General features: G+C 42.5%; 1 protein-coding gene across 1 annotated transcript in view; it reads right to left on the minus strand.

Moving 5' to 3' along the window:
- LOC140395097 (protein unc-13 homolog A-like) overlaps positions 1-25,544 on the minus strand; it is a 522,914-nt gene that overhangs the window by 178,562 nt on the left and 318,808 nt on the right. The window contains exons 15-18 of the mRNA XM_072482511.1: positions 12,863-12,868; positions 11,338-11,409; positions 10,418-10,637; positions 8,241-8,468 (exon numbers count right to left, since the gene is read on the minus strand). Coding sequence (XP_072338612.1) covers positions 8,241-8,468; positions 10,418-10,637; positions 11,338-11,409; positions 12,863-12,868 — 526 coding nt within the window. The remainder of the gene's footprint in view (positions 1-8,240; positions 8,469-10,417; positions 10,638-11,337; positions 11,410-12,862; positions 12,869-25,544) is intronic.

The raw sequence follows: 25,544 nt of genomic DNA on the forward strand, positions 1-25,544 counted from the left end.
TATCTTGGCATGTACTGGGGCAGTCTTGCTCAGCTATTTGTCTTCCACCAATTAGAGCACAGGTGAAGTGAGTGGTGGGAGACCAGGCAAAGGCACCCTGAGAGATGACAGCAAGCACCTATCTTATGGATCCAAGACCACAGAAAAAACATGACGCTCTGCAGGTCCCCATTAACAGCAGCCCCCTTGGCAATATGACAACCTTCTGAGCTTGCATAACAATCCATAATATGGGAGAGAAGGAGGCACTGTGTGTTAATGGAACTGAGCACTTGTTGAAATGTTGGACAGAATGCTCTCCAAATTCTACACCGAGCCTTGAGACATTTCGGAACTGGGCTCTTTCATGCTTTGCAACACTATGTGCAAACTTGCTGGTAGGACATAAGTGCACCTAGCATTCCTAGGTATATGTCTATTGGCCTTCCCCAAACAGGTACCCTCCCTGAAGCTACACAAAAGACCATCCCAGGGGAGCACAGCCAACGACTGTCCCCCTCATGGCCGAATGGGCATACTTCGGGCCACCACCTGTCCCAGCAAGCGCTCAATAGCATTCTTTTCTTTCTTTTCTTTTTTTCTCTGATAGTTTGTAAATTGCTTCCTCAACAACAGTGGTTGTAAATTCTTGTAGATACATGTAGATACTATTTTTTAAAAAATATGTCTATTGGCCTTTTACAGGCATATCAATATTTAAAAAGTGGTAAAAGGAAGAGTAGCACAGATTAGGGATCTAAAAATGGAGACAAGGGCTGATGTATTAAATTAATACTATACTGGCGGGTAGGCTACTGGCGGGTCGGCTGGAGGAGTGCCTTCCGAAGGTAATAGGGGAGGATCAGATGGGGTTTGTGAAAGGGAGGCAACTGTTTTCGAACATTAGGAGGGTTTTGAACATCGTTATGGCACCGGCGGAAAGAAAGGAAACAGAGGTAGTTGTGGCATTGGACGCCGAGAAGGCGTTTGATTGGGTAGAATGGGGGTACCTGATGGCAGTGCTGGAGCGGTTTGGGATTGGACCAAGGTTTGTGAACTGGGTAAAGCTATTATATAAGGAACCGAAGGCGAGTGTCCGCACAAATAATATCAGTTCGAGATATTTCTCTCTCCACCGTGGGACGAGACAGGGATGTCCTATGTCCCCCCTGCTGTTTGCACTTGCGATTGAGCCGCTGTCCATCGCATTGAGAAGTTCAGGAGCATGGAAAGGAATAGTGCAGGGGGGTGGATAGAGCACAGGGTGTCCTTATATGCCGACGACTTGCTGCTGTATGTGTCAGAGCCGAGTGCGTCGATAGGAGGAATATTAGAGCTACTGCGGGTATTTGGGTCTTTCTCGGGGTACAAGTTGAACCTGGACAAGAGTGACTAGTTTGTGGTGTTTCGGCCGGGGGTGGGGTAGGGGTGGGGGGCTGCCATTCCGTAGAGCAGGGACTCATTTTAGGTATCTAAGGGTGCAGGTTGCCCGGGGGTGGGGGAGGCTTCGCAGGTACAACATCACTAGTTTGGTGGGGAGAGTGAAAGCCAATCTGGCAAGGTGGGACGCCGCCTTCCTCTGTCACTAGCGGGTCGGGTACAGGCGGTTAAAATGAATGTGTTGCCGCGATTCCTGTTTATTTTTCAATGCCTACCGATTTTCCTGCCAATGTTTTTTTTCAGGGAGATTGAGGGAAGGATTACCTCATTCATATGGGGAGGGAAGGTGGCCAGAGTGAGAAAGGTGCTGCTACAGAGGGGAAGGCAGGCAGGGGGTTTGGGTCTCCCGAACTTGTTGGACTACTACTGGGCGGCAAATGTGGAGAAAGTGCGGAGCTGGGTTAGAGGGGTGGATTCTCAGTGGGTCAGAATGGAGGAGATTTCGTGCAGGGGGTCAGGGCTGAAGGCACTTGCAACAGCGCCGCTCCCGATAGCTCCGGGGAAATATTCAGGAAGTCCGGTAATAATAGCATCATTGAAAATCTGGAGGCAGTTTCGCCAACACTTCGGGTTGGGTTTAGGGTCAAGGGAAATGCCGATTCGGGGGAACCACAGATTTGAGCCAGGGAGGTGGGATGGAAGTTTTCGGAAATGGGAAGAGAAGGGGATTAAGACGCTAAAAGATTTGTTTCTTCGGGGTCGGTTTGCAGGATTGAGGGAGCTGGAAGTGAAGTATGGGCTAGAGCAGGGAGAAGTGTTTAGGTACATGCAGGTTCGGGATTTTGCCAGGAAGGAGATACAGAGCTTCCCAGAGGAACCAGCCTCCACATTGCTGGAGGAGGTGTTGACGACAAGGGGACTGGAGAAGGGGGCAGTGTCAGCGGTGTACGGAGCTATTCTGGAAGAGGATAAGGCACCACTGGAAGGGATCAAAGCAAGGTGGGAGGAAGAGCTGGGAGAGGTTATAGAGCAGGCGGTCTGGTGTGAGGTGCTCCGGAGAGTGAATGCCTCCACCTCATATGCGAGGTTGGGGCTGATACAGCTGAAGGTGGTATATAGAGCGCACCTCACGAGGGCGAGGATGAGCCGATTTTTTGAAGGAGTAGAGGATGTGTGTGAGCGTTGCGGGGGGGGGGGGGGGGGGGGGGGGGCGGCGGGCGCGAATCACATTCCTATGTTTTGTTTTGGTCCTGTCCAAAGCTAGGGGAGTACTGGAAGGAGGTGTTTAGGGTAATTTCCAAGGGGTTCTACAAGTCATGGGCACTATTTATTATGCACTTTCAAGAACTGGATAACATCGAACATTAGTTGGGGGGGGGGGGGTGGGTGGGGGGGTTGGGGGGGGAGGGGGGCTGTGTAGATTAAGGGTGACTATGGGTAATCCCTGATTCCTTTTTGTCATTTGTTTATGTAAACATGTGGGCTGATGTTTGGGGGTTGGTGGGCGGATGGGATCGTTGTTATTATGGGGATTGACATATCTTGCTGATTAATGTTTATTGTTGATGGGTGTAAATGTGGGAGAAAATGTGAAAAAGGAGAATTAAAAAAAAAATTTTTATTAAATAAAAATTAATACTAATAATCTTTATTAGTGTCACAAGTAGTCTTACATTAACACTGCAATGAAGTTACTGTGAAAATCCCCTAGTTGCCACACTACGGCGTCTGTTCGGGTACACTGAGGGAGAATTCAGAATGTCCAATTCACCTAACAAGCATGATTTTCAGGACTTGTGGGCGGAAACTGGAGCACCCGGAGGAAATCTACGCAGACACAGGGAGAACATGCAGACTCTGCACAGACAGTGGCCCAAGGCGGGAATCGAACAGAGATCTCTGGCGCTGTGAAGCAACATTGCTCACCAATGTGCTATTGTGCTGTCCTCTTTGCCAAGGAGATAGACGCTACCCAGGACATGGTGACAGTTGAGGAAATTCTGCCACCAGACGGGTTCAAAATTGATAAGGAGGAAGTGTTGAATAGACTTTCAGTAACAAAAGTTGACAAGGCACCGGACCAGATGAGATGCATCTGAGGATATTGAAGGATGTGAGAATGGGAATTGCAGGGGCAATAGCCATAATCCTCCAGTATTCTCCAGATGCAGGGGAGGTGCCAGAGGACTGGAGACTTGCAAATGTTATGCCCTTGCATGAAAAAGATTTTAAGGATAGCCCCAGCAATTACAGGCCAGTCAGCTTAACATCAGTAGTTGGAATGCTTCTCTATTAGAAGTCACACGGGAAAATGTGGATTGCTTAGGAAGAGCTAGCATGTATTTCTAAAGGGGAAGTCGTGTTTACCAACTTGCTGGAGTTTGTTAAGGAGGTAACAGAAAGGGTCTATGAGGGTAATGCTGTTGATGTGGTGAACTTGGACTTTCAGAAGGCATTTGATATAGTGCCACACAACAGACTTGTGAGAAATGTTGTAGCGCATGGAATAAAAGAGACAGGTAGCAATATTGTTACAAAGTTGCTCAATAATAGAAAGCAGAGAGTAATGGTCAATGGATATATTTCGAGTTGGAGGAAAGTTTGTAGTTCCCCAGGGATCAGTATTGGCACCCATGCTTTTCCTGATATATATTAATGATCTAGATGTTGGTGCGCAGGGGACAGTTTCAAGGTTTGCATATGATACAAAACTTGGAAGTATTGTAAACTGTGAAGAGGACAATTTAAAACTTCAAAAGGATATGTACAAGGTGGTGGAGTGGGCAAATAGGGGGCAGATGAAGTTCAGTGTGGAGAAGTGAGAGATGATGCAGTTTGGTAGGAAGAACATGGAAAGACAATATAAAATAAGGTGTAAAATTCTAAAAGGACTGCCGGTGCAGAGAGACTTAGGTGTATATGTACACAGATCACGGAACGTGGCAGGACTGCTGGAGAGAGCAGTTAGTAAAGTATACATGTTATTAACAGGGGCATAGAGTAGAAGAGCAAGGAGGTTATGCCGAACATATACAGGAATACAAGACATTAGTTAGACCTCAGCTGGAATATTGTGTAAAACTTTGGGCACCAACTATATGAAGGATGCAAACGCATTGGAGAAAGTGCAGAAGAGGTTTACAAGAATGGTTCCAGGGATGAGATACCTTCAGCATTGCCAGTTTCCACAGTTACAATTCTCCCGCGCATATATTAGCCAGGTGTTTTCTTCAAAGGGCTTGGGATTGAGTGGGCAGGACAAGGCGTGAAAGAGGCTCTTCCTCTTCTGCTGGTGGCATGCTGTATGGAGTGGTGAGCTACTTGCTCTTGCAAGAAAGAAGGGAACAGTTGCTGAAAGTCTAGTGGCATGTTTTTAAAAAATGTGGGTTAAATCTTTTCCATGGGCATTGGGAACTTGACGTTAGCCCTAAGTCCACGCATCTCAGAATCCCAGCCACCAACGCAACTTTACACCAGATGGCCTCCGAATTGGTCGTGTATGCAGTCACCATCTAAGTAAGGACAGCGAGCAGGCCACAAATATGAGAGCCCTGGCAGCCTCACGGTGGGCTGGATGCTGCTGAGACAGAAGGTGACAGACAGGGAATCTCTCCAGAAGAATGAATTTGGTTCTGGTTTCATCACAGGGGCACGGAGCCTGTTATGGCCTTTCGACATCCTGCCGAGCTTCAGGCTCAGTGGGGGAACCTGTGTGACACTGTGAAAGTTCCATCGTGGGGGAAATGGCTCTTCCCTACTGTGTAGGAGGCCATTCAGCCCATCGAGTCTGCACACACCCTCCAAAAGCGCACCTACCTACCAAGACCCATGCCCCCACAACCTCACCTAACCTTTAGACACTAAGGGGCAATTTAGCAAGGCCAATCCACCTAGCCGGCACATTTTCGGAGGAAACCAGAGCACACGGAGGAAGCCCATGCAGACACAAGGAGAACGTGCAAACTCCACACAGAGTCACCAAGGCCGGAATTAAATAGCATTAATTACCTTGATTGGCTGTCAATCTCCGTGAAGCAGGTTGCTGATTCCCACGGCAGCCCACCCTTGATAAACTCTTTAGGGGGTGGGACAGCATCAGGAAGCCAGGTAAATTCAGCTACAATGATTGAATAGTAGTCAGATGTGAGGAAGTGAGCATAGAAATAGAGATGGGTGTGAGGAAGTTGTGTAGTGTACCATGGTACAAAGATTGTATGAGAGTGAACTTAAGCAGCGGAGGAGAGTGAACATTGCGAAAAGTGAGACTGGAGGTGGAGGAGTTAGAGATAATCATAATTGTTACCTTGACAACTCCAGTGAGATTAATAACCATTTCCAGAATTGCAGCCATACCCTGGGTACTTAACTCCCACATAGAAATGCTTGGTAGCCAGTGTTCATGGTCTCCTGATTCAATCCAGCGTGGAGATCATCTTATGCCTCCCCCACCCCAATTCCCAATGAAGAGAAATAGAATCTTCCTCCTCTCCACTGCCTACACCAGGGTCTCCAAGGCAACCTTTCGTGACCAATAGGCATGCAGCATTTGTAGCATGGTTGCCTTGCTTGTGTGCATGCAAATCAGCAAGTAGCATGAATATTTTGCACTCCCCTTGTGCGCTCTTTACTGGACTCATTCATTGCAAATCTGATTTCTTCTTCTTTCACACAGTCAGTAGTGTTGGAACCTGGGATCATTTCAAATCATTCCATCAGCCACAGCATCTAAATGTCATCTTTAAATTGAGTGCAGATGCAAAGCAACTGCACAAATGTAAAACATCAGATAATGTTTTGTTTTAATCAGAATCTCAGCAATGCTGCTTTGATCCACAAGATGAATAAAAGCCTTTATGGAGAAAGCATACCACAGAGGAAGACTCAACTTTTCTTAACTGCTGACTACTGGAATGGGCAATACATCTTCAAAAGACCCAAAATCTAATATAAAACGAATGTCACAAAGATTGTGATTCCAAAATGCTAAAAGTGAGTTAGGATATGTCAAGTTAAATTCAGTTAAAATTGTGATGTAAGAATTCTGAAACTAAATTTTTAAAAATATTAACGATAATTATGTACAAAATAGTATTATCTTTATCTGCTTAGAAGCAGGGAAATATAATAATTGTGAGCAACATATCTACATTCGTTCCTGTTCAGTCTCATTTTCCTTGAGATTAATTGAAGTTTCATTGCTACTTCACCCAATGTTACATTGCTAAAGGTGACTGGAACAGGGATTGTTGACACTGCTATGGAGGGGAAGTGTGCTTTGTTCAATTGACAGTTTTATGACCAGCTAATTGGATTAAATGTTTTGAAGAGGTTTTTGAATGGCTTTTTGCTTATTTTGATAGATTACTCAACACTTGAGAGGAGAGATTGTTTTTTTCAAGGAGAGCTTCAATGGCTGAGTTTGGTCAACAGTTAGAAGCTTCTAAGATGGGGAAATCTTTTTCAAATGGAGTTTGAGTGATTGATTGTCTTTTAAAAAAAATTCTAAGCATTTCAAAATTTTCCAATGTTATATAGCTTATGGGTTCTGTACATAGTAGATATGCAGTGACATAGTAGTGAGTGGACACGTAAGATGCAAAGGGCACGGAGGAAGCAGGGGGGGCACAGAGGGCAGAGAGAGCATGAAGGATGCATGGGGGAATGGAGGAGGTACTCAGGGTGAGGTGTGAGGGCTAGGGGTCTAACCACGATGTGGAGAACTGGGCTGATGTCCCACTAAACAGAGGTGGGCCATCCATCCTGCCAGCCTTGGCATCTTACCACCTCGGGCCTGCATTGGGAGGCACCCCTGCTTTGGGAGGGAGATAGAGAACCCAGTGGCAGGGTGCAATGACAACAATCTCTCCCTCAATATGAAGCAAAACTAAGGAGCTAGTCATCGACTTCAGGAAGCGAAGTGTCGTTCACGCCCCTGTCTGCATCAATGGTGCTGAGGTGGAGATGGTTGACAGCTTCAAATTACCAACGATACTTCAAATTACCAACAAACACATTACCAACAATCTGCCCTGGTCCACCCACATCAATGCTATGACCAAAAAGCACAACAGCGTCTATACTTCCTCAGGAAACTAAGGAAATTCGGCATGTCTACGTTGACTCTTAACAATTTTTACAGATGCAACAAAGAAAGCATCCCATCTGGCTGCATCACAGCTTGGTATGGCAACTGCTCGGCCAAGACTATAAGAAACTACAGAGAGTAATGAACACAGCCCAGTCCATCACCCGAACCCACCTCCCATCCATTAATTCTGTCTACACCCTTGAGAAAGCAAGCAGCATAATCAAAGACCCCTCCCACCCGGATTATTCTCTCTTCCAAACTCTTCCATCGGGCAAAAGATACAAAAGTCTGAAACACGCTCTGAGAACACACACTAACAGATTCAAAAACAGCTTCTTCCCCGCTTACCAGACTCCTGAATGGCCCTCTTATGGACTGAACTGATCTCTCTATGGATCTTCTCTACAGTTGTAGCACAATACTCTGTATGCTTCACCCGACCCAATGTCTACGTCTATGTATTTACATTGTGTATTTATCGTATGTCCTATATTTTTCATGTATGGAATGATCTTCCTGGACTGTACGTAGAACAATACTTTTCACTGTACCTCGGTACACGTGACAATAAATCTAAATATAACGATCATGACTCCAGCCTGCCATCGACTCTGGATGATGAAAATTCCATGTGAATGGGCTGATAAGGCAACGCGGGGAAATAGCTCAACTCTCACTTCCTGACTCGTAGGGAGGAAGTCTGCCCCAGGAAGTACAATCTGCAACTACAATTTGTACAGGAGGTAAAAACATAGTCATTTTGTTTTATTTTAACAAAATTCAAAAAGCCTACCAGTGATGTTAATCTTTGCTGACCACTTTGATGTGCCATCCAGTACGCTTTGTTTAATCGCCTTCATCTGTTGCGCATGTGCTGGTTTTGGAAGTCCAAATACCTCCTGGATGAGCTCAAAGATTTCTGGCTTATTTCTTTCTCTGATTTTCATTCGATCTTTTAGAACCATGATGATATTCTGTGTTCGATCTTCTGCACCATGTTTTGAACTCTTTTCAGCAGCACCTGAAATTACAGATAGAAGTATAGAATCATAGAATCCCTACATGGAGAGGAGGCTGTTCGGCCCTCTGAATCTGCACCGACCCTCCGAAAGAGCACTCTACCTAGGTCCACTCCCTCATAACCCCACTTAACCAGCCCATCTTTGGACTGCGAAAGCAAATCAGTGCACTTGGAAGAAAGTCACAGACACTGGAAGAACGGGCAAATTCCAGTCACCCAAGGTCGGAATCAAACTCAGATTCCGGACCCTGTGAGGCAGCAGTGCTAACCACTGTGCCACCTTAGTAGCACTAGTACTAGTAGATGAAATCTAACAACATTTTGAATATAGTGGAATATTGGAATAGTTGTTTACTAATATACAGCAAGGTCATATAAAATGATATGCTAAAAAAATAACTTTTTTAACAAGACTTAGATGAATGTGTTTTGTTTTTGAGGACTTATCAATGACTTGTGAGATAAATGGTGAGGAATACAATGCTAAGATAAAGACATTTGTTCCTGCAACATAGCATATTAGTGTAGCAAAGCATAATATCAGACTAATCGGATAAAGATTTGCATTCATGATTTTCCACTCAGTTCACTCCAATCTCAACAGTTCCTGAGATTGGGTGAACTGAGCAGGCAGTATGTTCTTCACCACAGGGAAACCAGAAAATCATGTTATCATGGATTACCTATCAGCCTCACAAGAAACCTTCATATTCAATGCAGTACATGAGAGTTATTATTAACTATAAATGGTAGTGTGCAATGTTGTGCACTGTAGATTGGCACCGACAGATGTCAACTGTAGGGTTAGATATATGGCACTGCAAAGACTTAGAGGAGAGAAAGAACAATAAAACAATGCCACAAATAATTTTGAAATTCCAAAATACCTCCAAACAATGTTGAGCTTTGTGAATGTAAGCAAACATTATTTTAAAGGCCTAAATGTCACAAAGAATCTTACATTATCTACATATACTAGTTCATAAATGTTGACACTTATTATGACCATTATATATTTGTGTATTCAATAATTTGCAGAAAATCCCATAAGACTTCAATAACCATTAATTTTTTTATTGATAGATCCGTGCTCTTCACCAAGACATTTATATAACTTTTAAATGGGTTGCATTCCCCTGTTTGGCCTTTCAATTTATCATCCAATTAAACAAATACCAGCACCTTCTTTGTGGCAGTCTCAGCTGCTTAGAAGATTTGTGAAATTAGACTTGTTTACTTTGAACATTGATTTAAATTGTTCGGTCAAGTGCCAGTTTAAACATACACACATGCAACATTCAACCTGAAACAAGGTGAATAGAATGGCACAAAAGAGCAACTGAGTATTTTGACCGGACTTTTTCCAGCGGTTCTCGACAGTGGGATCTTCTGGTCTCGCGGTGGGTTTCCCGGCAGTGGGGATACATAGAACAGGAAACCCCATTGACAGCGGTGGGATCAGAAGACCCCGACACCAGCCAATGGTGGGCTGCCTCCGCTGCCACGAAACATGTCACGGGGGGGCATTTGTGTCTTTCTCTCAACCAATATGACACGGTGGTTTGAGTCCCACATTTATCACTTGAATTTAACCGTGAGATTCTCTGTTCTATAATAGACTGGTCGACAGTGCTGTGTGCTCCACTTCAAGAGAGGAGTAAACTGCATCACCCGATCTAAAACACTGCTACATTTTGCTCATTATTGAGTTGTATTTAAGTTGGATTGAAAAATATTGAAATCCAACCACCCTGTTGGAAAACATTTGGGTGCCCCGCCAAGAGATAAAAATTCAATGTATTTTGTGTAAGAACGAACTTGTAAAAATGGTGCTGCAATTACATAATTCAAATGGGTCTAAGTGCTGTGAATACCTATAGTGTAGCAGTCACTTAACAAATCAAAAAGCTCCAGATAAGTAAACAAAAAAATCCATGCAAGTGACTTACGTTGTAAACAATCTGCATTGAGAAGATCTTGGCATTTTTCATGACATTTAACTCCACATTCAGTGCAGCGCATTCCCTGACGAGCGATTCCCCATAACAAGCCTTCACATTCATAGCAATATGTGGGAGTGGTTGCTGTCCACACTTCAAAATTGTGTGGTGTTGTGCAAGAAATGGGGTAGATTAAGGCTTGCAAGGTCTTCTTGTAAACATGGTTTTTCTAACAAACAGAAGTCTTTCATTAGTTTGTGTTTTGCTGTATGGAGGATCAGATCAAACAATGTTTCTGTAGTATATAAATTAATAAAAAATGTTAGTTTTCTTTAAAAAAATATCTGCCAATTCTTCTCCTGACTATTATAGCTAGCTCCTTACAGAGCACTGTAGGGCTGGAAGAGGTTACAGAAATAAAAAGGGGGCAAAGCAATGGAGGAATCCAAAATCTAGGAGAATTTTGAAATTGACACCTTCCTAGACTAGGTGCCAGTATAAATCAGTGAGCACAGAGGTGATAGGTAAACAGGATTTGGGTGTTATGATACAGGCAGCAGTACTTTGAGCTCAGGTTTATGGAGAGTGGAAGATGGAAGACTAGCACTGGAGTGGAAGATGGAAGGCTAGCACTGGAACAGACAAGTCTATCAGTAACAAAGGCATGAAGGAGATAATATATTAATCCCCCAACCAAACTAAACCAACGTGTTTTGGTGGAGGTTAATATTACCACCAATCTATTTTTGTATTCAGTCATCTTCCTCTTTTTTTTTCCAGAAATGGATATTTCCTTTCACCGCCAGAAAAACAAAACTATAAATTATATATAGTTTACACTTTGTGGAGAAGCTCCACGGATGATTCACAAATTATATATTTTAAAAGAATTTATGTTTGGAACAAAATCATGCAGTAACTCATCTTACCAGTTCTTCATCATTAAGAGTACGAGTTGCCAGTGCAGAAGTAATGCCAGCTTTTCTTGACTGCACCAAAGACTATATAAATAAAGAGATAAATTATCTATACATTAGAAGACATGCCAAACATTTTTCAGACAAATTGTGTTGTTTTTTTTAAAACACCTGATATTATGCAGTAAAATATAACAGGGAGACTAATCCCCAAAAAGGAAGCAACATTACTTATTCAATAACCAGAATAGAACCCTATGGCCAGCAAAAAAAAACTTAAACATTGTAAGCATTTTGCCTCATAAACAATTTCATACAAGTACTGCACTTTCACATTTAATATGTAAATTAAACTTCTTTCAATGGCTTTCTTTTAAAAAAACAAACATACAAAACTAGGTATCCTGTTGTGCAATAATTATCTGAAGATGTATCAGCAGGAAGACTAAAGGCAGAAGCTCACAGAATTTTACGAAAGGTACATTCGGCAGAAGAGTGAGTTTCTATTATTTGATAAATAGGTAAACCAGAATCAAAATCTCAAATAGCTAGAGTGACTTTTCCGTTATTAATTCTATTGCCATCTGTGTTAGTTTTGCTTTATATTGCAGTCATAATATCATTCACTCCTTCAGAGTTTGTAAAGCTTTGGATTTTAAAATTAGAAATAATTTCATTAATGTTGTCAATAGCTTTCAGTTTAGCAGTTTCTAGAAGAACTTCAGCCTAGAAAGACCCATAAAACAATAGTGTTGCGAAAACATTAGATGAAGAAGTAAGGATTTGGTACAGGGTTGACATTATTTGGCGCATCATAGTCTCCATTTTGGAGCTCAACTAAAAATGTTAATATTTAATGGAATCACATTCAAGTAACACCTTTAAAACTGCATAGCTGGCAATGGCTTCTAAAAAAAACTGCTTGGTCATTGATGAAGCTATGTTACTGTCCTTATCAAATTTGATATAACAATTCTACACAAAATAAAAACATGGGAAGAAAATATGTAATTAGGAGTAGGAGTACATGAATCTTGAACCGAAATGATCCAAACTAGGCAGATGTACAATGTGGTACAGGTCATTATAGATAAGACCATAAGTGTCAATTTTTGTGAGCATTTTGTAGTCAGGCTACCTGCTATTCATATCTAACAACTCAATAAAATAAAATTGCAGCATAAGTATAGAAAGAAATCACAAAAGTTCATTAAATCCCTGGTTAACTTTCTGACTATTTGTTTTTTGCTCCACTGTAAAATATGGCACTCTAAGCATTTTATTACAATATGATCTGGATAAAAGATTGTCTTCAAAACGTGTTTTGAAATTGCTATTTTCTAAGCTTGTAAACCTATGTTACCAGGTAACTGCAAATTTCAATTGTTCTGATAAGGTAAGAAACTGACCAATTAGTGCAGCCTGTGGGGATTCATACCACACTTTACATGACCTAGTTTAGTTATTTGGTTCATGGTCTATTCGTCACTAATAGATCTTCACTAAACCTAGTTTACACCACATATAAAGCACTTACCATAGCCTGCACAAAGTGAATGCAATGATGAAATAAATTACAAAACATTAATACATGGATTAAAAAACATCTAAGGCTTGACATTGAACACAAACCACAAGGTCAGTCATCGTGGACACTGTTGGCAAGATAGGAATAAGTTGTATTCACTTAACTACAAATCTGATTTGTGTGCCATTTTCAACTAATGATTTTAATTTTTATATTTTACATGCTTTGTTTTAACTTGGTAATCATTGAACAGAAGGGAGAAGATTAATATTTCTGTCACTTGATTATTTTTACTGACCGATCATGAATAATTCTTGCTGGATTGCAAATAAATATTCTGTTCAATGCTCTCCTGTTGATTGAATTTGAGATGTATTATTTGTTTAGTGATACCTTCTTTGATGTACACCTCTATTTAGAGAGATTCTATTGAGTACATAGTCTATGTTTGTTTCATTAATACAATAACTGGTTAAAAAGCTTTCCAAAGCTAATGTGTGATCAGTTATTAATTAACATCAAGAAGCTTACTCCACCCCTCATAATATGCAGATTTAGGCTCTGCAACACACAATCATAAAGGTTATCAAAAATGATATGTAATATGTATTACTTTGCTTAGCAATCAGGTTTAAATACACTGTTTTAATATATTAAACATTAAAATTATCAGGCTTCTGAAAGTCTTTTTAAATATTTCCTATAAATGCATATACTGTAGCAATCTCAACTAGTTACTATTTCATTTAAAAGTGAAATATAAATTGCTTCCAATTCACAAGGTTGTACTTATTTTCTCCTTAATTTTTACATATTCTGACACTAGATAACATTTCCTGGCTGAGAGAAACAGCATTTACCATATATTCCGAATTCTGTTAATGGCTTTTTGGAATGATTTTGCAAACAGGATCATAGAAATAGGGCAAAGAGATTTGCCTGCTGATTCTACCTCTAAACCCCATGGGTAAAGATCTTTTTCTACTTTTGCATCAAGACTTGGTTGGAATCGAGAGCTCGTTATGCAAGAAGTAAAGCCATGATCATTTGGTCTATTTATCAGATACACAGCATCTTTGTTTGCAACCTACCTCACTCACATCAATGATGTCAAACAAAAAAGTAGAATCAAATGGTTCAATATTTTAAGATATATTTGCAGTGTGACTATTTAGCATTGTTAATTATCAGTTTATTAACTTATGGAGGTAGGAATGCCCATGATTCTGACACAGTCACAATTGTCACAATTTTATGCACCTACATTAATCAACTCAGCCAGACACTATACATGAGTGATCTAAAAGAGAAGCATATGGAAGAAGCTACATTAAGAATCTAAGTATTATAGGATGGCTCATGGAGTTCGACACAAGGCATCAGTAGTCTTGAAACAAAATAGAAACTGCAGCTAGGCATTTAGCACCACTGTCTGAATATTATAATTATTTTTAATTTATAGGATGACAAAGTAAGAAAGAATATTTCAAATGTTGATGTCATAACAAGCATGCTGCTACTCTCATCTACTATATACTAGCTACAAGTGATGGTTTCTTTCCAGACTAGTTTCCAAAAGTTCATGGAAATAACAGCCCTTAATTGCCAAAAACAAGCATTGAAGCCAGTTGTGAATATTAGATTATATTACTTTCTAAATAGGTAAACTAAAGTGATTTGCAACTACATGCAGTAATATTCTACAGATTGTGTTATTAGGAGTCATTATGATGACCAGTTTACAAGTACCACTGACATATTTCTTAATATGCTAATGCGATCACTTCACTGAGCTAATTTGAACAAATGGTTCCAGTCAGCATTGCTGTGTAATTTTATATATGTAAGAATTGATGTTGAAGCAGAGGCCATGTAGTTAAATTCATATATTTTTAAAAAACGAAAATAGTCATAAACTGTAAATATCTATCATCATTTAGTATTTGCTGAAAACTTACTGGCTTATTCAGTAGCTTTTACACATTTTATTTTGTTGGAATTGTTCAGAACTGCTGCCAAAACAAGCATGGTTTTTAGCTGTAAACAAATCTATGGTGAGCAACTTTAATCACCCTTGGACCAGTCATGTTATTTTATTTTATGGGTCTACAAGCCATACATACATACCTTATGAGCATGAGCCAACCTTCTGAATAGTTTTATAGCACTGTACACAATTAGTACTTTCCAAACCAAATTTTTGTTCAAGATTTCAGTGAAACATAATCACAGCATAGACATTTGATATTTTGAATCAATTGTTTTTTCAATGTGGTAAAACAAATCTGCCAACTGAAATGGTTTTCCATTAGCAATAAAATGCAGCTTTATTTAGCCAATATTTAACATACTTCGACATATTGTGCACATGCAGGTGTCAGTTAGATTGAGAGTTAAAAGTTTATCCAGATTAATGGTCTAACAATTTACTTTATTGGCATAATGACCCCCTCAGGGGCCAAGGACTGTGCTCTATTATAAGATTCCCCACCTTTACCACAGAGTATGAACTCCCCCAACAATTGGGGGCGGGGTTTCCCCTTAACAAGGGAGAACCTCTCAGTATAAAAACCTTAACCTGGGTGCAGGTCAAGGAGGGTCGCCCTTTCGAGGAGAGAAGTTGTTGCTTTTGTAATTATTGTGTATACCGTAATAAACCTTTGTACATTCCTGTCCTGCTATGCGTTCCTGCGTCTCTTCCGTTGGATTTTACAATTACCATTATCTTCCACTTCCTGTTTCCATGTTTCTGTGTGACCTGCAAGTCCATCCCTAACCTAATGTTAGGAAAGAGATGCACTTAGGCACCTTCCACCTGTATCTGTGACTGGTATTAGGGCTTTATAAAACATTCAAGTGTGTGTAAACCTGAAGTTTCCCTCTTTTTCTATAAAACAATGCTTTACTTCTCTGCAATTATTGTGTTTTCATAAAAATAATTTAGAATGTGAACATTTCAGCAAAATATACATTTTAAAAAATGTTAGTTGTTAACTGATTCTAAGTTTAAATGCAGTGGTGTAGTTTAAATAGGTTTACCACTGGAAACCTCAAACTGTTACATAAATTACATTTTGAATTTAATTTTGAAACTGATCATTAATGTAATAATCACTTTTCATCCCCAAATTTATTAACATATTCTCATTCCACCAAATTTACAAAAAGCATGTGCTTTTATTGTAATTTGACAGTTCTTTGATCAAGAAAGTAAAACCATAAATGATCTCTCACTATGTGATATGGAGCTGTAGAATTAAAAAAACAAAAGTGTAGCAATGCCCCAAACAGATCTATTTTGTCCAGCAAATGTAAGTACAGGGTATATTACAATTTTCAATATTAAAAGGAATAATTTAAATTACCCCCACACACATGACATTTATATATAACATGATCTCACATTGTGGGCATACATTATATAACAGGTGATATTTGTAAAGGTTACAGTAGTTACCTCAGCATTTAATTACTCCATCAGTAAGCTAAGGCTTCACATTTATCCTCTCAAAACAGGAATGATTGTGGATAGACAATGTGTCATTTTGGTAATCACTATAGAATTGGTGCAGGTTGTGTAGGCCAACCATTGCTCAAAAATGTCTTTAGTCGCAATTCCCATTCTCCCAGTTACAAAATAATCATGCTAGTGTCAAAGTTTCTCCAGATTGTACTTCCTTTGATGGTGGACCTATCTTCACTGGATATTAGATCAAAACTGATAAATGTTCAACTTGTTTGTTAACTTGAGGGGTCTTCAAATGGTAGAAGAGACCCAATTTATTTTGACAACAAAGAATGCCAAAAAAGCCTTGCAAAAAGGATCAGCAAATGGTGGAAAGAACCAGAAATGGTCAAGGAAGGAGAGAGTTGCTCCATCTACAAAGTGACAAAACACATGCAACCCAACATTGGAATGTCCTCCAAAGTCACAAGCATCATGAGCTAATTTGGGAACAATATTGAGCACATTGCGTGGCCCATTACAAGTACTGCTCCATCAGTGCGCAGCAGATCCTGACCAATGCGTACCTGCTGCTGCCCTGGGAACTGTCAAGCCAGCTTGTCAGAAAGAACAAAACACTAACTCCTACCGCTGACCAGAAAGGTATCAGGAATATACGCAATTGTGCACTTGGCCTACACTGCAGTCAATGGCACAATCGAAGATTCAGACGTGTGTATCACAACCTTTGGTTGTAGGCTCGAGCTATAAAGATAATGCATAGTTGGCTTTAAAGTCCTCATTTTGGAGGCAAGAAATTGAGTTCAATTAATTCAAGTTCATTTACTGAACATTCATCGAAGGTTTATTATGACACAAGGAGTTATTGGTATCATGCCTCCCATTCCAACATTATTATTGTGATTAAAAATGAATAAAGTGCAATTTGTAAATGTTTTTATCATGCTGTGATACATGTTAGTATTACAGCAGGTAAGATTACATTTTAACTGATAGAAGGCTGATATTCCATAGAAAGGCTGAACAGGTTGAAAAAGCTTTGTTCAAGAAGTTCCTATAGAGCCTGACTAGCTCAGCTGATGTGTAATGAGGCTCAGGGTCATGGTCTCAACTCCCACATTCGATGATAAAGTTTTTCTTCAATATTTTATTCGAAATACATTTTTAAAATTGATTATTTTATTGAAAAAGTGGCCTTAGTCCAAATTATTTGATCAAATCTTCACTTTGAAATTTGGGAAATTTCCTGATCATATACCTGCATATTGATTATGAATAAGCCAAGAAATACTTCATAGAGCTAATTCTAACTCCTTTATTCATTTCAGCACATTATTTAGTGTACTATCTTTTAGGTGTGATGTATAATGTTATTGTAGAACAGAACAGCTAATCTGGTTACAATTTGCTATAAAGTCGTTTAAGCCACCTTTTAAGCAGTAATTTGCATGCATGGGTTATAAATAATGCACAATGAGTAAGCACAATTGCAACATCAACACATTTAAGTGCAATAGTTAGAACAAGTATAGGGATGCTAGGTTCACTCACAACATCCTACTAATTATAATTGACTACTTGAAGAAGTTTTTTTCAAACATCCAAAGAAGCAGCAGGTTCAGCAGGCTTGTGAGAAAATCCATGCGAGAGTCAATGTAGAGTATAGTGCAGATCATGTCCAGAACCTTCCGTTCTGGGATCTCAGTTTGGTGATAAGTTTGAAAGTGGGAGTGATTCCTGCTGTGGGGTGGGATGGCTGACCATGTGCGATCTTGTACTGTTCAGTTCATTACGTATGCATCTGTGAGACACTCCAATAGCAGAGTTCGATCTCCAACCCTACCTCTGAGGATGCTTCAGAAGATACAGTATTACAACTTTCACCTGCATCCTCCACCACCGCAGATAATATATTCACCTCAGTGAGAGCACGTAGTAGGCTCGGTGACACAATGATTATCACTGCTGCCTCACAGCATCAGGGACCCGTGTTTAATTCCAGACTTGGGTGACTGTGTGCATTTGCCCTGTGTTGTGTGGGTTTCCTCTGCGTGCTCCAGTTTCCTCCCACAGTCCAAAGATGTGCACGCTAGGTGGATTGGCCGTGCTAAATTGTCACTTAGTATCCAAGGCTGTGCAGGTTTCAAGGATAGGGGGAGTAAGCCTGGATAGGGTTCTTTTTTGGAGAGTTGGTGCAGACTCGATGGGCCGAATGGCCTCCTTCTGCACTATAGGGATTCTATAATGATAATTTGATGAGCACATCACAGACATGGGTCCACAGCTGGTGGAAGAAGTGACAGCTGAGGCCTTTGACACTCAGATGAGTGGTGGACGCTAGGCCCCTGCTCAGCTCCATGCAGAGGACAAGCCTCTGGACTCAGCCCCAAGAGACGCGTTATAAATATAGAGACAGATAAGGGTATAGGCAGAGATGCCAGAGGCCATGCGCAGACTGGATTGAAGGCTGGAGGTGTCGATCAACGTTCTACCTGCTGTTATTGCTCCAGCATGTGAGCACTTTGCTGCCTTCATGGAAAGGGCGGCAGCCACCCTGGAGACCCATGTCCAATAGAACACAAAATTGCTGCTGCATATGCATTCGGCCCTGTACGCTGTCTCTCTAGTCATTGGTACCATACAGAAGTAGCAAGGCGAGAGGAAAGGTGAGGTTGAACATGCAAAGTGACTGGCAGGCAAGTGTGTGATGCCGTTTGAGTTGAAAGAGTGAAGCTCTACAATGTCTTATTAACAACAGAAAATCAGAGGCGTCTCTACATATTTGGAGAAAACTGTGGTGGGCATGTCCAATCATCAACGGCCTTCCTTGTTGACTTGTCCCTTTGAGCTACGATGCAGGTGAAGGCTGCAAGTAAGGAGGCAACAGGTGAGTTTGCCTTGACTGCAAGGGACTGAGGTTTATGTGCAGTTGACTGAAGCTTTTATCAGACCTCACAAGGAGATTTGTTTGGCCTGCTTGTCTCCTTATCAAGTGTTGCAGTGGACCTTGCACAATTGTCTTGCAACCAAAATGCATCAGACCTCATTGAAGGACTGGGGTTTTAGTTATGAGACGAGAGGGGGTAGAATAAGTCTATGTGCTGAACAGAGCCAAGGACTGAGGCTATCCAGGTTAAGCATTATCAACCATGACAGGGGTCTGTAGATCCATGCAATAAAGATGTTTCCATTGCCTGTGAAGGATCAGAGTCTTGCACTAATACTATGATCATCTCGGAGAGAAACTTGGGTCTCTGCGAATGGAAGGTCTGGAGTGCTTGCTGCTCAACAACTCATAATGCACTCAGTGAATGGACGCAACAGAATCAAAACTTTACGGCATGATAAAGATGGTAAGGGAAATGGATAAACTATTGGGGAGGGAGGGGCGTGAAGGTGGCAGGAACATGATGTTCCCATCAATCTGCATGGAGGAATGATCTTTAGGAGCCAAATGGATCTTGTGCTTCTCGACCCTGCAGACCCACATATCTGGTTCCAACTGAAAGAGGTCTCCATAAGGTCTGCCCCCTATTGGGAGTAGGTATGAAGGTGACATGGCTGCCTCCATGCAGAGGTAAAGATTTGATATGGCTTCCAAGTTGCCATGGACATGGACTTTGAGGACATGGTAAAAAATCTCAATTCTACTTATAAGTGCCCAAGGTCATGGGAGAACAGAGTGCTTTGCAAATTCTGTTGTGTGTATTTAACGGCAGGACTCGCTGGGCGAAATTCTCCATTCCCCTTCGCCGATTTCGTAATTGGCGATCAGGCGGAGAATGCCTTTTGACACCAAAATTGGGGGCGGCACCTGTTTGATGCAGGTTTTGTACGCTCCATCCCCTCTGAAACAGCGTCATCGCAGTGTGCGGCGCATGCCGTTGGGATGGCCTCAGCGCGTCACCTGAAGGCCCTCCCCGATGCTCTGCCTGTGATGGGCTGAGTTCATGATCGCGCGGTTCATTCTGGTCTCAGCTGTGCGGGAACCCGGCGTGGTGGCTGCGGACTGTGTCCAGCGCTGCCACAGTCAGGCAGGAGCCATGCTGTTGGCCAGGGTGGCTTGCGTGAGGGCTGGGGGGACTGGTGGGGTGTGGCCAGGGGGTGGAGATGGGGTGGCCAGGGAGGCACTATCTGGCAGGTCGGGTCCGCGCACAGCTGACACCATGTTTTACGGCGCAACCGCTGCAGGTCATTGCTGTACCCATGCGCGGCCACGGCCCCAGCCATTCTCGCCTTTTATTTTGTGGAGGCTGGGAGGTTTATGTCCCGCAGCTGATAGCCCCTCACCGGTCGCAGCATCGGTGCCGATTTTTTCCATGGAAAGCGCCACAGATCCTCCGCATTTGGTCTCAGAATCGGAGAATCTCGCCCTTTATATTAGCACAGTTTGGCACCTGCAAAAGATCAAACGACCAGCAGGGCAGACTTTAACCAGTGAAATTTAATTCAACCATCAAAAATAAAGGTACATTCGAGCAAAGTATAACGTCTGTAAACAAAAAGGAGCTGAGGCCTTCCAACTAGCAGGCGATAGAAAACCAAAGTCAAGGAAAGCCTCAGCAGCTTACTCTGCCTGGAATCTGTTAGTTATCAGATTGCCATTGGCCCATCTGCCACATCATACCCTTGTAATGGTCTCTGCCCATGGCACCATGACATCCTGGCCCTCGTCAGCACCAGTCCTTTCACCATCCTTATCAGAGGAGACATCTCGATCCTCCATGATCCCCTCGGTCAAGACATCCCCTCTTTGTAACGCAAGGTTGTGCAGGGTACGTAGACAGCAATGATTCATGATACTCTCAGTGGTGAGTATTCAAGAACCCCAGCTGAGCAGCCCAAAAGTCTGAACCTCAACTTTAGGGGGCCTATCATTTGCTCAACCGTTGATCTTGTGGAGGCATGTGTGGCATTGTACCTCCCCTCAACAGCACTCTGAAGCTGGCAAACTGGTGTCATCAGACAGCTCTACTGGGGGTAGCGCTCGTCCTCAAGGAGCCAGCCCTTCAATCGCTGAGGTCCTTCAAAAACCTGTGGCACCTGAGATTGGGTAAGAATATAGGTGTTGTGAAAGCTGGGAACTATGCAGGATTTGCTTTGTGTGATTACATATCAGCCTCACATTTAAAAAACTGGAAATTTTTCCTCGATGAATGTGATTGGCTGTTGCCAGGGAGCTCTCTTGCAGCCAATCGCTTCTTGCACTTTCGGGAAACCTGAGATTTCTGCAAAACCCATTGCTCTTGCAGTCTGGCTTTTGGGGTCCAGGCAGAATTGGATAAATTGATGCCCTCTCCTGAATAGGGCATCTGTCCCCTCCCGGATGTACTTGTGTGTTGCTGATTGGGAGATGCCGCACAAGTCTCCAGTAGAACCCAAGAAGTTTAAGGCAGCAGTGACCTTGAATGCCACCGTGGGATTGTCTCCAAGTCCTTTTGGTCACAGGTTGTCGTGGAGAAGTTGGTAGATGTATGCAACCACAATTCAGGACATTCTAAGGTGCCTCCAGCCTTTCACTCATCAGTTGATAGTTGCACCGCCTGCAATATACTCATGGTTAGGCCAATGCTCACTGTTGCGCTGGCTCCTGGTCACCACTCTGACCTTCTTGAGGCCCTGCTGCCTCTTGCTGCTCAGGCCATTGCACCTCCTGGCCCTGTGCCAGCATGCACCAGTCTCTGACCCTCCTCATCTGCATGAAAATCAGTAGAAAGCCAGGGTTGCCTGGAGCATGCATCACCTAGGTCTCAGTGGATCCATGAACAAAATACAGTAATCAATCTACTGAACATATTCCATTTAGGTTTTCCTCCATTTCCCCCATTTTGGGGGCATGGTAGCACAGTGGCTAGCACAGTTGCTTCACAGCTCCAGGGTCCCACGTTCGATTCCTGGCTTGGGTCACTGTCTGTGCGGAGTCTGCACGTTCTCCCCGTGTCTGCGTGGGTTTCCTCCGGGTTCTCCAGTTTCCTCCCACAGTCCAAAGATGTGCAGGTTAGATGGATTGGCCAAGCTAAATTGCCCTTAGAGTCCAAAAAGGTTGGGTGGGGTTACTGGGATAGAGTAGAGGTTTGAACTTGGGTGTGGTGCTCTTTCCAAGGGCTGGTGCCGACTCGATGGACCGAATGGCCTCCTTTTGCACTGTAAATTCTATGATTCTATGAAAGCCACCAAGCCATTGCCAAACTCTGTGCCTAGATTACATCTAGATATGGCAACCCCACCCGACCCCTTCCAGGTGAGGATCATCCGGGTTTATCCAGTTCATACACAATTGCACATGGTGATATTGACTTTGATTGGGATAATGACAGCCATGTACGAAAACCCTCCCTCAGAAATTATTCGTCTTGCCTCCGTTACCATCAAGGCTCTATAGAGAGACCATTGACTTGGCAGCATAGAAAGACTTATCACATAAGTCCTTTGTCAGCAATGACCATTCATCAGGAACGATGGAGATTCGGAGTCAGGCGTTTGCTGCCATCCACCAGCCATGTTCTTTGGAGGCATCCACCTCCCTCACTTCATCCCTGTCTCTGAGAACAGCAGATGGGGAAATTGCACAGACTGATCAGCAGCTCCACATTGTGTGGATCCCAATGTTATGAGACCCATGAGTCAGGATGCAAACCTGCCATGTGGGCTTCAACCATAGAGAAGAGAGCACAACTGAGCATAGTTTGCATCCAGTCACCGCATGATCATTAGCGTATCCCTTCAGTCGGCCAATTATACTGGCATTGAACTCCACCCACCCAAAAAGATCCTCCACCCACTTCACAGTTTCAATGTGACAGCATTGTATTGCTGAGAATCCCAATATTCTCCATCAGCTTCTACCCTAACCTGGTCACCCAACACCGGTCACCCAACAACTCCAACCCCCTTGACATGTCCAATATAACCATTCCTCTCCCATGTCACCCTGGAGCCTCCCCTATTACCCTTGCACCAGTAATCTTTACACTACAAATGCCTTCTCTCTATCCTCGGAGCCTACACTTGTAACCATCCCCATGCCCACCCTGACCCATTATGCCACCCTAGACCTACTACCTACCGCATTTCCTGCCCCCCTTTCAGAGTAAATGTTCCCTCTGCTGCTCAGTACCCTCAACCCCCAGAGCCCGAAAGCATCGACTTTACCCTCTGGGACCTACTCTCTCTATCCCACCTCCAAGCCTGGAAATACCATCCTCCATCCACCCACAGGATCCCCAGAACCAAGAAAGGCCCTTCACTCCAGCCCAAATCTATGCACCCTCACAGCCTGCTCCCTTCCCCAATCTGCCTTCCTTCCCCAGACAGCCACCCTGCATTCCACCCTTAGCCTGTCTCCTGTGTCCAACCTCCGTTCCACCCTTGAGCCCTTTGCCTGCCTCCAGTGGCCAGCTACCAATCCATCTTTCCAACCGTAGCCTGCCTCCAGTGTCCAGCCTTAATGCAGTTTGGCCTACATGAATCCAATCTGAGTCAAGAGGTTGAGAAATATGAGTGATCCCCAAGAAAGAAAAAGCAGAGGTTGAGAAATATGAGTGATCCCCAAGAAAGAAAAAGCAGCGTCTACTCACCTCAAAGTCCAGGAAGAAGTAATGTTGGTCAGGTGCACGCCACTTACGAACAGTCATAAATGTGAATATTTAAAATTTTTGACTGGCGGGGCATTTAATTAGAAGCTTAATTCCAGCGAGTAGCCTTTTAATGAGCATGCATGGCATGCTTGTGCATGCAAAAGGATTTCCTGACATTCTTCATCTGGAAGCTCAACATACTTTTAAATTCTCAAGAATTTAATTCCTAATGTTCACCCTGCCATGGAGAAACTGATTTTAGGTCTCCTGCCAAAATTATTTCCCCCGCCCACTGCTTCCCACTGCTGGCAGGACTGGAAGAATCTGCCCATGTATGGGAAGATACAAAGATAGACATGTAAGTGTCTCCGGCATAATTACTTTGTAGAGGAATATACATGTATAAGGATATTGAATTCGCCTTGAAATATATGGGTGTCATTTATATTTATCTTACATTTCTATAGATGCTTTGCAGTCATGTAGATGACAATCCAGTTGGAAGATATCTCAGCCTTGGTTTGATGCCTATTCAGCAAACGGTATCAATTCTGAATACTAATGAAAGCGATGATTCACTGGGGAGTACAGCCAGAGACAAGTCCACAGCACCACAGGTGGCTCAGCCACAGAGAGGCATAAAGAAGACTGAAGAGCAATAGCAATAGGTGATTCAATAGTTAGGGGAAATAGACAAGCATTTCTCCAGTTGTATATGTGAATCCAGGCTGGTGTGCTGCCTCCCTGGGATGTCACTGAATGACTGCGGAGCACCTTGACGGAAAGCATAAACAGCCAGCAGTTGTTGTCCACATTAGTACCAACAAATTAAGCAGAAAGGTGTTAGGTGGGTTCAGAGTAAGGGAGAAAGTAATAAAGCCTAAATCAGGGTTACTGCGCATCTATGTGAATACACAAAGTGCGGTAAATAAAATTGGTGCGTTACAGGTGCAGTTGCTGTATGGAAATACAATGTTGCGGCTATAATAGGGACCCGACTCAAAAAAGGGCAGGACGAAGTATTATACATTCCTGGATACAAGCTGTTCAGGCGAGAGAAAAAAGAAAAGATTGAGGAGATGGCGGTATTCAGGAGAACTTTGCAGTTCTGATGTGAGAGGACCCCAAAGGGATCAAGGACAGAATTTATTTGGTTAGAGACAAGGATCAAAAAAGGTGCAATTATATTCCTAGATGCAGTCTGTAGTAAGAAAGATGTAGCAGAACAAATTTGCAAGGAAATTACAAACAGGTGCAAGAAGAATTATAGCGTAGTTAAATTGGAGAGGCTTTAATTATCTGAATATAAACTGGGATAGTCGTAATGTAAAGGGAGAGAGGGGCAAGAGCTCCTAGAGCATGTTCAATAAAATTTTCTAAAGCATTATGTTTCCAGTCCAACAAGAAAGGAGAAACCACTCGACCTGGGCCAAGTGGATCAAATGGCAGTCGGAGAACATTTAGGGGACAGTGGTCATTGTGTCATAAAGTTTAAGTTGGCTATGGAAAAGGACAAAGAACCCAGAGTAAGAATAATTAACAGGGGGAAAGCCAACTTCAATGAGATAAGAATGGATCTGGGTCAGTTAAATTGGAATCAAAGGTTGGCGGGTAAAGGGGCAATTAATCAATATGATACCTTTAAAGT

Source organism: Scyliorhinus torazame, chromosome 18 (assembly GCF_047496885.1).
Source record: "Scyliorhinus torazame isolate Kashiwa2021f chromosome 18, sScyTor2.1, whole genome shotgun sequence".
Taxonomy (NCBI): Eukaryota; Metazoa; Chordata; class Chondrichthyes; order Carcharhiniformes; family Scyliorhinidae; genus Scyliorhinus; species Scyliorhinus torazame.